The sequence below is a fragment of the Euprymna scolopes genome, chromosome 21, assembly GCF_053919585.1.
Source record: "Euprymna scolopes isolate OS-2025 chromosome 21, ASM5391958v1, whole genome shotgun sequence".
Lineage (NCBI taxonomy): Eukaryota > Metazoa > Mollusca > Cephalopoda > Sepiida > Sepiolidae > Euprymna > Euprymna scolopes.
The window spans coordinates 87,957,041-87,969,269 of record NC_136502.1 but is presented as its reverse complement, the minus strand read 5'-3'; the positions used below and the strand labels follow the sequence as shown (position 1 = coordinate 87,969,269).

The following is a 12,229-nucleotide window of genomic DNA, read 5'->3' as shown; positions in this document are numbered from 1 at the left end:
ACTTGCTAAGTGAATGAGTCCACGCAGGTGCAGAAATGAATGTTGGCTGAAGGCCAGTTTAGCTTTCCGCAGTTTCATCTGTTTGTTTCCCCACAGTGTTGGGGAAAACCAACTCTCCACAAAAAGAGTGTCCAAATGAATAGCAATTGTCTGATATGAGGGGTTTCTTCCACGTTGATCAAAGCTAATTGCTTTCTGGGTGTCCCTGGTAGAAAAGCCAGGAAGCTGCCTTCGCTTTTGATTAGTATCACTTTTATACGAAAAAAACCAACAAACACGCAAGATGATGGAATAGCATGAATTTTATAAAAGTCGATTAAAATAAATGTAGAGATGACATCTGTTCGCAAATCATAGATATTATAATCTAGGGAGTGTATAAAAAGTTCTAAGAAATAATACCCCCCCCCCTCGAGAACCCCCGTGAAAAAAGCCTTTGCTGAACATACAAAAACGTGTGCACCACTTTTGCCTTTTATATATATAGATATACCTGAACAAGGTTGGAAGTGCTATTTACTTCCTTTTCACCGCAGGAAGATGTGACACAAGGTTGAAAGGTTGGAGAGAGTCAAACCATTGTCCTTAAAAAAGGAGCAGTTTAGCTTATTGAAAATTGCCTATGCAGCTACGTTACCATTCATAGGGGCGCATCAGACAGTAAACAATAAACTTACTCCTCCTGAAGGATTGGAGGTAACAGTGTGTTCAGAAAATCGATGGAACAACTTCAGATTTATGTTCTATACGTGCAAATGAACCATTTTATGTGGGTGCGCTTCATTATGGCTTATTTATTTCTCTGCTCCAGGGACCACGCCACCAAAAGAGAGCGAATCTTGATAAAGTGGAGAACGAAAAGGGGTAGCGATTAAAACCTTTTGCTTTTTAGCATTCGTTCGAAACGCATCTAGGTGTAAAAATTCGAGGCTAGAAGACCATAAAGAAGTGAAAAGGAAAGAAGGAAAAAAAGAGTCGAACGACCAAAGAAAAAAAAGGGGGTAGTTTATTAGACTCGTTTATCTCACATATCGATTTCTAATCTACCACAGATTTTTAATTGAAGTGGAAAAAAAAGAGAGAAAAGAGGAAAGAAAATGGAAACGAGGCTATAAACCAAAGTAATTCTTAAAGTCGTTAGAGATGAATATCAAATTTATAATTACTAGCAGGACCTGTGGAAATTCCACAGTGGCATCTTTTATCTGTAATATACATTGGCACCAAAAAAAATGGCTGTATTTGTCATTTTTTTTTTTTTTTCAAAAACTGCAAATTTAAGCTAAATTGAATGTAACTCAATATAACTGAATGGTGACATTAAAATTCATCTGTAGAACCCTGCACTAGTGTGGGAGTTAACTAGTACATAATTTTTTTTTTAAATGCTCATTCGACTTTATTTCTCTTAAAAACATTTTAAAAAACTGCAGACAATATTAACAGTCTTTGCAAAAACAGAAATCCTAAAATGTCAGATGACAACTATCATGGGAGGAGGTAAATAATGGGAGTAATATAAAAGAAATTTTAAATTTAGAAAATTTTTTATAATTCTCCCAACTAATTTTATCTCGATTTATCAAAAGTTTTAGGCCTTGTCCAGAATTCCCTCTATATTAAAAGACAAAAATAAAGAAAAATCTCTATAGTATATGTACCTGTAACGAAACAAAAATATCATATTCCAAAAATCATGGAAATTGATCCATTGGTTTTATTTTTATAAAGAAAATCACTTTAAGGTGATTAATAAGAATTTGTATTACAACATAAATCTTACTAGTTTGGAATTATTGTTGAGTTATCTCCCTTGTTTGCTTTTTTTATTTTTTATTTTTTTTTTTTTTTTGCAAAATGACAGGTGAAACAGTCACTTGTCTGATACTCATAAAATTTCATTTTCTTAGTTAAAAATAAAACTACTTGATCAATTTATGTAATTTTTGGAATATGATATTTTTGCTTCGTCACGAGTAATTACATCGTACAGATTTTTCTTTATTTTTGTTTTTATATAGGGGGAATTTAGGACAAGTACTAAAGATTTTTATAGATGTTTCTTTTAGATATTTTGTTTTCCTTTTGTAATGAAAGAGAAAAAATAGTAATAATCCAATCAGATTTCTCATCCGATAACCATGTTTTATGATTGGTCAATCTTTCAAATGTATAATTCTCATGATAGAGTAAAAATAGTAATAATCCAATCAGATTTCTCACCTGATAACTATGTTTTATGATTGGTCAATCTTTCAAATGTATAATTCTCATGATAGAGTAAAAATAGTAATAATCCAATCAGATTCCTCACCTGATAACCATGTTTTATGATTGGTCAATCTTTCAAATGTATAATTCTCATGATAGAGTAAAAATAGTAATAATCCAATCAGATTCCTCACCTGATAACCATGTTTTATGATTGGTCAATCTTTCATAATTCTCATGATAGAGTAAAAATAGTAATAATCCAATCAGATTCCTCACCTGATAACCATGTTTTATGATTGGTCAATCTTTCAATTGTATAATTCTCATGATAGAGTAAAAATAGTAATAATCCAATGAGAATTCTCATCTGATAACCATGTTTTATGATTGGTCAATCTTTCCAACATAAGGTGAACTATACAAGGTGATTCATCTTCCATACTGTATTTCTGTTTTGCCAATAATGTCTAAGTTAGTTACAGTCTTTAAGATCTGAGTAAAACAGACAAAATATTGACGAGATTCATACATTTTTAAACTACTTTTACATTGTTCAGAAGCATTGACCTAATTTTTTAAAAAAATATATATAAAGCAAAACAAGAATATCTTTAACATTAAAATAAAATTTTAATTTAAATACCCATTAAAATAAAATTTTAATGTAAATACCCATTAAAATAAATTTTAATTTAAATACCCATTAAAATAATGCTCATTTTCTTTTTTCAAATGCATGATTTTCAAAATTAAATCACTTTTTTTTTAAGTTCTTTTTTTTTTTTTTTTTTAAGATTTTGTGATTTTCATATGCGTAAGTGAGAGGCAACTTTAAACGGATATCACTATTGGTTCCCTGTAATCAATTTGGCAAGGTCTGCTGGCGTAGGGGATTTTGGAACTGCATGCACTTCCACAGATTTGTCTCGAAGTTCTTTGGCTGTGCTTGGACCAAGGGCAATAACCTGGAACGAAGGAAATGAAATTAGATTAGGGACAAGCGTTTCAATAACAACAATTTCAAATTTCAATTTCAGAATGTTATGTCTATACAGTTTCCATATCTACTGCATTATTTCCCTTTTTTTTTTTTTTTTTTTTGTTTTGTTTTTTTGTTGCTTTTATTTCAACTTTTCGATTTTACGGGCCATCTTTTATTATATAAATTTAATGAGGTTAATTGTCAACTGGCTGATGTTTTTTCAGTCTGGATTCTTTTAGACAATTTTAATTTCTTAGTTGACTTTACAGTCCCATTTACATTTGTTGACAATAAAATGCTGGTAGATTTCTAATGGTTACATAGCATTTTCATACATATACAATTCTTTTTTTTCAGATTAAGCGGCTCACTTAAAAGTAGCCCGATCTTTTTAATCTTTCTCTTAACAACCAACTGACACCACAAGACAAAATGCAATTCTTTTTCCAACAAGATGGAGCTACATGCCACGCGTCTCACAGATCACTGATAAGAGTTTACGATATGTTTACAGAAGAGAGAAAAATAAGCAAAGGATTATGGCCACCACGTTCCCCGGACTTGTCATCACGTGATTTTTAATTTTAGGGGACTTTAAAACAAAAAGTTTATGCAAATAATCATCACAATCTAGATCAACTAAAGGAGAACATTACCAACACTATCAGGAGAATCACCAGAGAAGATCTACAGGCAGTATCTGAAAACGTTGTTAAACGTGCTCAGAAATGCATAGATGTCAACGGGGGAGCACTTCCAACATCTTTTATAACACTACAGGTAATTTAAACATGTTCCTCCTCTTTACTACATTTTCTGAGCTACTTTTAAGTGGGCCATCGTGTGTGTGTGTGTGTGTGTGTGTGTGTGTGTGTGTGTGTGTGTGTGTGTGTGTGTGTGTGTGTGTGTGTGTGTGTATGTGTGTGTGTGTGTGTGTGTGTGTGTGCGCGCGCGCGCGCAAGTTTGGGATTTGGTTCAAGCTGATGAACCCAAGTCATATAGATATATTTTTTTTTTTTTTGAAATTGCAACTTATAAAATATATAAATAAAAATTGCTAGAACATTAACTCTATAATAATATACACAAAATCTGCACGAATTAAAATATATTTAAGCGTATTTTTCGAATTGGCTATGCCGGGCATTTCTGCTAGCTTGGATAAATACTTTTGCAGTTTTAACGAAATAGCTACAATAATATCAGAGCGTCTCCATTTACACTGAACATGTACAGAATGCCAACATCAATATATTACATATGAATGAGTCCCCTGTGGAATTTCCACAGGTCATGCTAGTATTATATGAAACTAATAAAGAATATATCTTTAACAAAGCAAAGAAGAACAATTAAATAAGTAATATTTATTCCTCATCTCTTATTTAATAAAGTAATTTTTGTTTAAACTTTTAAAATCGTTACTATATATTGGATACAATATAACATAATAATAAATGCGAAATCTGCATATATATATATATATATATATATATATATATATATATATATATATATATATATACCAACAGGCCGCCCGGCATTGCCCGGTGATAAAATATGCTTAAAAGTGATATTTTGGTAAGTACAAAGTTTTTAAAAAATGACTTGTGTGCCACCACCGAGAATCGAAACCAAAACGTCTAGCTTACGATTTACTTTTTCCTTTGACATTAATGCCTGAGCTATGAAAACATGTTTGCTGCAAGGCTAAAAATTAATACATGAACTAATAGTTACTACGTTATGCATGCATATTCTTAATGCGGGCGTTCGATCTTCATCTGGAAAATTTCATTTTCTTTTTTTTAATTTTCACTTTTGTACAGATTTTCCCAGGTTAAACCCCAAATATATAGTTTCGCATGGGTTCAAATACCTTATATAGGAAGTTTGATGTTTGTAGACCAAAAACTCTAGGAAGAGTTTGGTAAGCAAATTTTTCAAAATAAAAATGTATACGTATATATAAATATATATAGAAAGAGTTTTCTGTTTAACTATTACCTTTTTACGCAAGTATAAATCATGTAGAATATCTGCATGAATATAATTACACGTAATAGTTGACTAAAGATGATCATCCCATGAGAAAACCTTTGACGTTAATGCCTGAGTTATAAAGACATGTTTGCTGCAAGGCTAAAAATTAAAACATGAACCAACAGCTATTATGTTACGCATGCATATTTGTAATGCCGTCGTTCGACCTTCACCGGGCAAATTTCATTTTTTTTTTTTTTTTTCACACTTTTGCACTAATTTTCCCTGGCTAAAATCCAAATATAAAAGTTTTGCACGGGTTCGAATATCCTATATATTAAGTTTCAAGTGTGTAGACCAAAAACTGGCAGAGGAGTTTGGTAGGCAAAATTTTTAAAACAAATATATATACACATACATAAATATATATATAGAAAGAGGTTTATGTATTCTATAAAATTTTAACACAAATATTACGCAAGTATAAATGAATATCTGCATTAATATAATTACACGTAATAGTTAACTAAAGATGATCATCCCATAAGAAAACCGAAAAAACTAAGAGAGAATTGATTAAAATGAATGTTTAAAAGAATATGCAAATTAGCTAGATTTTTTGCAGATGAATACAATTCTACAACCCATATATAACAAAGTTGTATTTTCTTTTTAAATAAATAGAAAAAAGGATTTTTTATACGAATATCAAAACACAAAAAAAATTCATAGAAGTATATATACATATATATATATAATGCACAGGGTGTTCCAAAAGTAATGCCTCCTATTTTTTATTCAATCTGAATAAATTAGAGGAGAGTTCAAATTGCATTGTCATGATGACATCCAGCACCTGAAAGTTTAATTTCTCTGTTGAAGATATTGACGGTGTGAGACTCTAAGAAAGCAAACCCTGTCATGGACATGCACCAGAAGCAAAGATGCATCACCGAATTCCTCCGTGCAGAAAAAAATTGATCTAAACAACATTCACCAGCGCCTATTCAGCGTTCATGAAACCAATGCAGTTGATATCTGCACAGTTAGGAGATGGGTTCGTTGATTGTAGAGTAGCGACAGAGATGTGAGTTACAAAACAAACCCTTGACTTTTAAGATAGAGGAATACTTTATTGCTGGTAAAAGTGCATCGAGTATATTGGTGTCTATGTATGAAAATAAATTCTGGAAGAACAAAAGGTCGATCGTTTTAATGGCACCACTCCCGTCTTCATAGCTCTTCAACGTTTTAGTTATTTAGTTAAAAACTAGGAGGCCTTACTTTTGGAATAACTGTTGTGTATATATAAGCTATGGAAGTAGTGTGATGCAGTGACTAGAAGCACAAAATGTGAGCTAAGTGTGCCGTATTTAAGTTTTGTAATGGAGTTGAAAGTTAAAACAACATCACCTTTTAATACACAAGGATTACTCACAGCCTGATAAAAGCCCAACCATTGCCTAGTGAAAACAGAGGTAGGAATAACAAAGACTTTGATTGGTTAACTTAATACCACGTGTATATATAAAATCATGCAGTAACAGCAATTCCATGCGAGTCCTTACGAAGATGAAATGTGTACAATTCTGTGTAGCTTAATTTCCAAGTATATATCTTCTTTTCAGTATGGGAAGACAATGGATACTCTCTGTAAGAGTGCCCGTATAAAGAGTCTATAGTAAAACAAGAGTTTGCTCCTTCACAGAGGATATCATAAAGCATTTTTTTTTTTGCTAAGAGTCACCACTTATAAAGACCCAAAGGCCACTCGAGGATAAAGCTAAATGAGTGTCAGGTGAGTAGTGAGCCAGCTCTGTGTTGATTGGTAGTGATGGTGAAGTTTGTCAAAATCTAATTATTTAAGAGGACGAATTTGTTCACATTGGACTTGTAAACAACAGTGCTGTGGTCAGCTGGAAAGCAGACCCATGGTGGTACGGCACAACCACATTGGCACACAGGTTCTCACCAGATAACCGAAAAGCAACGTTAAGCCTGGCCAGTACCAGATGGGTGACCATTTGGGAAGGCAAGGTGCTGTATGTACTGCAAGGTAAAATACCAGTCTGGGAAACTGGCACAGTCTATCCTTCTCTCGAGGGTGTCACAATAAAAAATACCTTTGATAGCCCCAGCAAAGTATCAAGTATTCAGCTACAGACAAGATCTGAATCACATTACAAACTCGTGCAGTGAGTTCAATCTCAGCTGCGGCCGTTATGTTACGTTTTTAAGCAGACCCATAATATTGTGTTGCACAGATGATCAGTTCTAGGAAAGAACTTTGCTCGCCGGCTGTGCTCAGATACGTTTTCTTATATTTTGTTTATATTTTAGGTGTTTTATTATTTATAATTAATTATTATGTGTGTATATATATATATATGATCAAAACTTTTTGAATGGCTATTTAGTCTAAACTTACTAAAAGAAAAAACTGCTGAATTCAAATACACACACACACACACATATATATATATTATATATAGGCTTTGCTACACTGGCACGACAATGTTTCGATCTATAGTTACTATTAACTAAGATCTCATCAGGCAAAAAAGTCTATATTTTTCTTTATGTGTTCATTTTTGGAAGCCTGATAAGATCTTATTTATTAATAACTATAGATCGAAACATTCTTATGTCAATGTAGCAAATAACTCTACTTGTTATAGAGCACTATTATATAAACCAAGTGGATATTCTCTGGATTTTATCCTACGAATACATCCTTAACATGGGCAAATACAAATATATATATATATATATATATATATAGAGAGAGAGAGAGAGAGAGAGAGAGAGATAAGTAAACATAGACATCCTTACAACTATATAAACGAATGAAGATGTATGGACGTATGTATACATTTAATATAAACATAATACACACATAAACAGATGTACGAAAACTGTGTGTGTGTGTGTGTGTGTGTGTGTGTGTGTGTGTGTGTGTGTGTGTGTGTGTGTGTGTGTGTGTGTGTGTGTGTGTGTGCGCGCGCGCCTGTGTTTGCATAAACAAGTGCATGATAAACTTCTTTATATCTACCTGCCTCTCCCGGCCGCCCCACCCACTCTCTCAAAACGACGGAGGGGATAGATGTGACCCAGTCGACCTTCAGGTCTGCCAAAATCAATCAAAGTTACGAGGAGGATGGTTGTGGGGTGCGCACACTGGACTTAAGTGTTCTGTCGGTTTTTTATAAAAAGTTGAAGGCACTGCTTACCACTCGAAACAGTCAAGACACAAGTTAACAATTCCTCTTTAAATTACTATAAGTATTATCATTATCAGTAGTAGTAGTAGTAGTTATATTTTTTCTAGTTACTATTACAACTAATAATAATAATAATAATAATAATAATTACTTTTTATGATAATCCTCTAGTTTAATCAGTGGTAGGAGTTGCAGCATTGAAAAGTTGGCAGTGTGATAGTGGAGTATGGATGGGGTCCCAGAGCGGAAGGTGAGAGGATATGTCCTGAGGAAAAGGCAGAGTAGAAGAACCCGGGGGAGGGGGAATCTTAGGGGTTGCAGCAAAATTAAATTGAGTTGGCATTTGGCCAATTATAAGATTGTCAGAGAGAGAGAGGGGGGGATAGAGAGAAAAAGAGCGAGAAAAGACACAAAGAAATATATAGTGTGAGAGAGGAGAGAGTAAGTAACAAAGAGAGAAAAAGAGTAAAGAATAGAAAGAGAGAGCAGAGAGAGTTAAAAGAATAAAGAGAGAAGAAATAGTGTGAGAGAGAGCGAGACTAGGAGAAAGAGAAAGTAGGAGAGGAGAGAGAGAGAGTGGGAGAGAGACGGAGTGAGAGTAGGAGAGACAGAAAGAGTGAGAATAGGAGAGAGAGAGAGAGAGAGAGAGCAAGAGCAAGAGCAAGAGTAGGAGAGAGAGAGCGAGAGTAGCATAGAGAGAGAGAAAGAGAAATAATGAGAGTAGGAGAACGAGAGTAGGAGACAGAGAGAGCGAGAGTAGCAGAGAGAGAGAGAGAGAGCAAGAGAGAGAGAGAGATAATGAGAATAGGAGAACGAGAGTAGGGGAGAGAGAGAGAGAGCGAGTGGAGAGAGAGAGTAGGAGATAGAGAGAGAGAGCGAGCAAGAGTATTAGAGAGAGAGAGTAGGAGAGAAATCAAGAAGGAGAGAAAGAGAAAGAGAAAGAGAGAGTAAAAAAGACGAGAAGGTAAGCAGGGCGAACGATGTGTGGTGCTGGAGAAGAAAGATAGGAACCCCAGAGGAGGAGAGAGATACATGAGATACGGAGAGGCGGACGGAAGGGGATACAGAGCAAACAGAATGGCAAACAAACAACCAAACAAATAGAAAAGGAAATTTGAACGGTGTTCGATGGAGCTGGGTGGGGCTGAGGATGTGTCTAACCTTTTCACTCACCTTTATTATCTGAAAGGGACCCGGGGAAAGGGGGAGGCGTTCAGGGTGAAAGGAGAAGAAAAAAAGAAGGCTGTTGCTCATGACCTATGACCTTGTCCCAAGTCTCCAGAGACAACTGGACAAAACGTTTTATCAATATATTCTTGCTCCATAATTCAATGTAATACCGGGAGGTGGTTTCGATGCAGTTGATAGTGACATAGACTGGCGACTTGGATGGGCCAAGTTCGAATCCTGTCAATTTAAAAAAGAACTTTGAAAGCCAGTGCCAATAACAGACACAAGCCAATAAAAAAAAAAAAAAAAACGTACCATTCTAATTCATACTAACATAAATTGGCGACCTGGATATGTCAAGTTCAAACTCTGTTAGTTTCCTAGAATCATTTTAATTATGGATGTTGGCAACCTCCATGCAGTTATTTCTGTAAATACCTGATTCTAAGAATAATTGATGAAACCGATGCCAATAACAGAATCAAGATGAGTAAAAGTCGCACCATGCTGACTCATTGAGTTAAAAATAGGAGGCATTATATTTGGAACACTCCTCATATAATTTCGTTTTGCCAGTTATTTATAACAAATATCAGGCAGTGTTCTTTAAAAAAATAATCTTGTAATTCCAACTAATGTCATCGATTACATATTTAATCCTATCAGCACTTTTTTCTTTCTTTGTGATATTTCAAGGAGAAAACCCAGAAGTCCTAACCATTGTCACTTACAAACAGCCTGAATTTTATTTAATCACTGACAAATTTTTTCATACATCTGTTTTTGCTTGGGTTTCCTGTGAGATGCATTTTGATTGGATAATTAACATAATCAGTTATACTTATAGTTATAGTACTAAGCAAAAGCATATTAATTGTTTGAAAGAAAGGAGAAACAAAAGATGCAATACATATTAGAGAGAGGAATTTTGAAATCGTTAAGTTTTTTTAACATAAAATCATGCTTATTTCATTTCAATATTTTGTTTCATTTCGGAAACTTTGTCAAGAATACCATTTATTGAACAGAGTCCTAGCAAATACAAAGTTAAAGGCAGTTTTGTGTTTACTCTTTTTCATCCCAAACAAGATATATTGCCACTTGGATGTAAGGAGTTATTATTTGGGATCATGTCTAACAGTGGATTGTGGAGAGTTAAGTCGGGAGATATCTATTCACATTACATTTAAACTGCTGCATGTTAGTACAGTCAGGGAAACAGATAGGGAATTCCAAAGTCTTGCAGTTGGGGGGAAAGAAACTATTAGAATATAATTTTTTTTCTAGCATCTAGGGACCTCAACAGAGAAGGGGTGAGATTTTGCTGCTTGTCAGGTTAGTTTGGAGTATGTAGGGACACAAGTGCTATGAGTTCATCAGAGCACATTCCATTAAAGTATTTGTAGAATAGGCACAGAGATGCAACATTACAGTGATGGGACAGAGGTTGGAGTTTGACTGAGACTCCTTTTTGGATTATGACTAAAAACGAGAAACTAGTGGTAGATGCACCCACCCAGATGTGACATTAATACTCCATGCATGGGCGAATGGTGGCTTTGTAGAGACACAGGATACTCTCCGGTGTGAGTAATTTTCTAGCATGGTAGAGGGAGCCCACTTTCTTTGCAGTAGCCTTGGTAATGTCCTCAATATTCCAATTCGTGTTGCCTGTGAATGTTAAGTCAAGGAGTTTGAAAATGACAAGCTCTCAAGTAGGGTGTTATTTGTCTTGACAATCGGTTGTTAAGAATGTTTTTTCTAATTATTAAAGGAAAGAAGCTTAGTCTTAGTAGCATTAAATGTTACCATCCATTTACGGTTCCATTATATTGAAAGTCGCTTTCTAACGTTTCTGCTATATGGATATGTGTACATTCCCTCATATCTATTGTGAAGTGTATTTTCATCAGCAAAGTTAAAACAGTCGATGACGAGCATCATTGGTCTATGGATCGCCAGAAAAGGCTTTAGTGTCCACATAGCCACCTGGATCAACAAATACTAATCAACGATTCTAGAAACTAATCATAATATAAATGAAACATTTTATGGTGCTTGTTTAGATTGGTGATCTTTAAGATCAACGCATTTCAGGTGAAAATATTATTACATACTTAGGTGCCGTGTCGAAATTAATATAAATTCCAAAAATTATGAAAAAATGATCCAGTAGAAGATGTTCTAGATGCATTTTTAACAAAAATTGCATCCACAATTATGTTCTCTTTAAAAAATGGTGGGCCCTTAATTCAAATAAATTAAAGTCATGGGAGATAACTCAGTTTGTTATACAGAATTGGTCGCACAACTCTGCCACATTAAAACATACAATAAAACTCGTTAATTCGATAAATTCTATTTTTACTTGTAATTATTTTGTTGTTAAGTCATTTTTCGTAAGTTTTGGAATTTATATTCTTTTCAACATGACACGTAAGTATGCAATAATGTTTTCACCTGAAATGTGTTGGTTTAAAAAAAAAAATCATCAATGTTAACAAGCACCAACCTTTTTCATGCAAAAGAGATTTTCCAGTCATTGTACTTACGGATGGTAACGCTATTCAGGGTGTTGAGGTTTGTTACCTGGATGACAGCATTGGAACACAGTGATGAGCTGGTGTGTTTGAAGTTAGGAGTGGATACAGTAGGTGTT

At 34.2% G+C, this 12,229-nt stretch overlaps 1 protein-coding gene across 3 annotated transcripts in view; it reads right to left on the bottom strand.

Moving 5' to 3' along the window:
- Positions 1-988: 988 nt before the first annotated feature.
- The window catches only part of LOC145242560 (uroporphyrinogen-III synthase-like), a 203,440-nt gene continuing 192,199 nt past the window's right edge, over positions 989-12,229 (bottom strand). For all 3 annotated transcript variants that reach the window (XM_080105650.1, XM_080105649.1, XM_080105651.1), the window contains exon 9: positions 989-3,179. In XM_080105650.1, the coding sequence (XP_079961776.1) occupies positions 3,060-3,179 (120 nt within the window). In that variant the 3' untranslated portion in view covers positions 989-3,059. The remainder of the gene's footprint in view (positions 3,180-12,229) is intronic.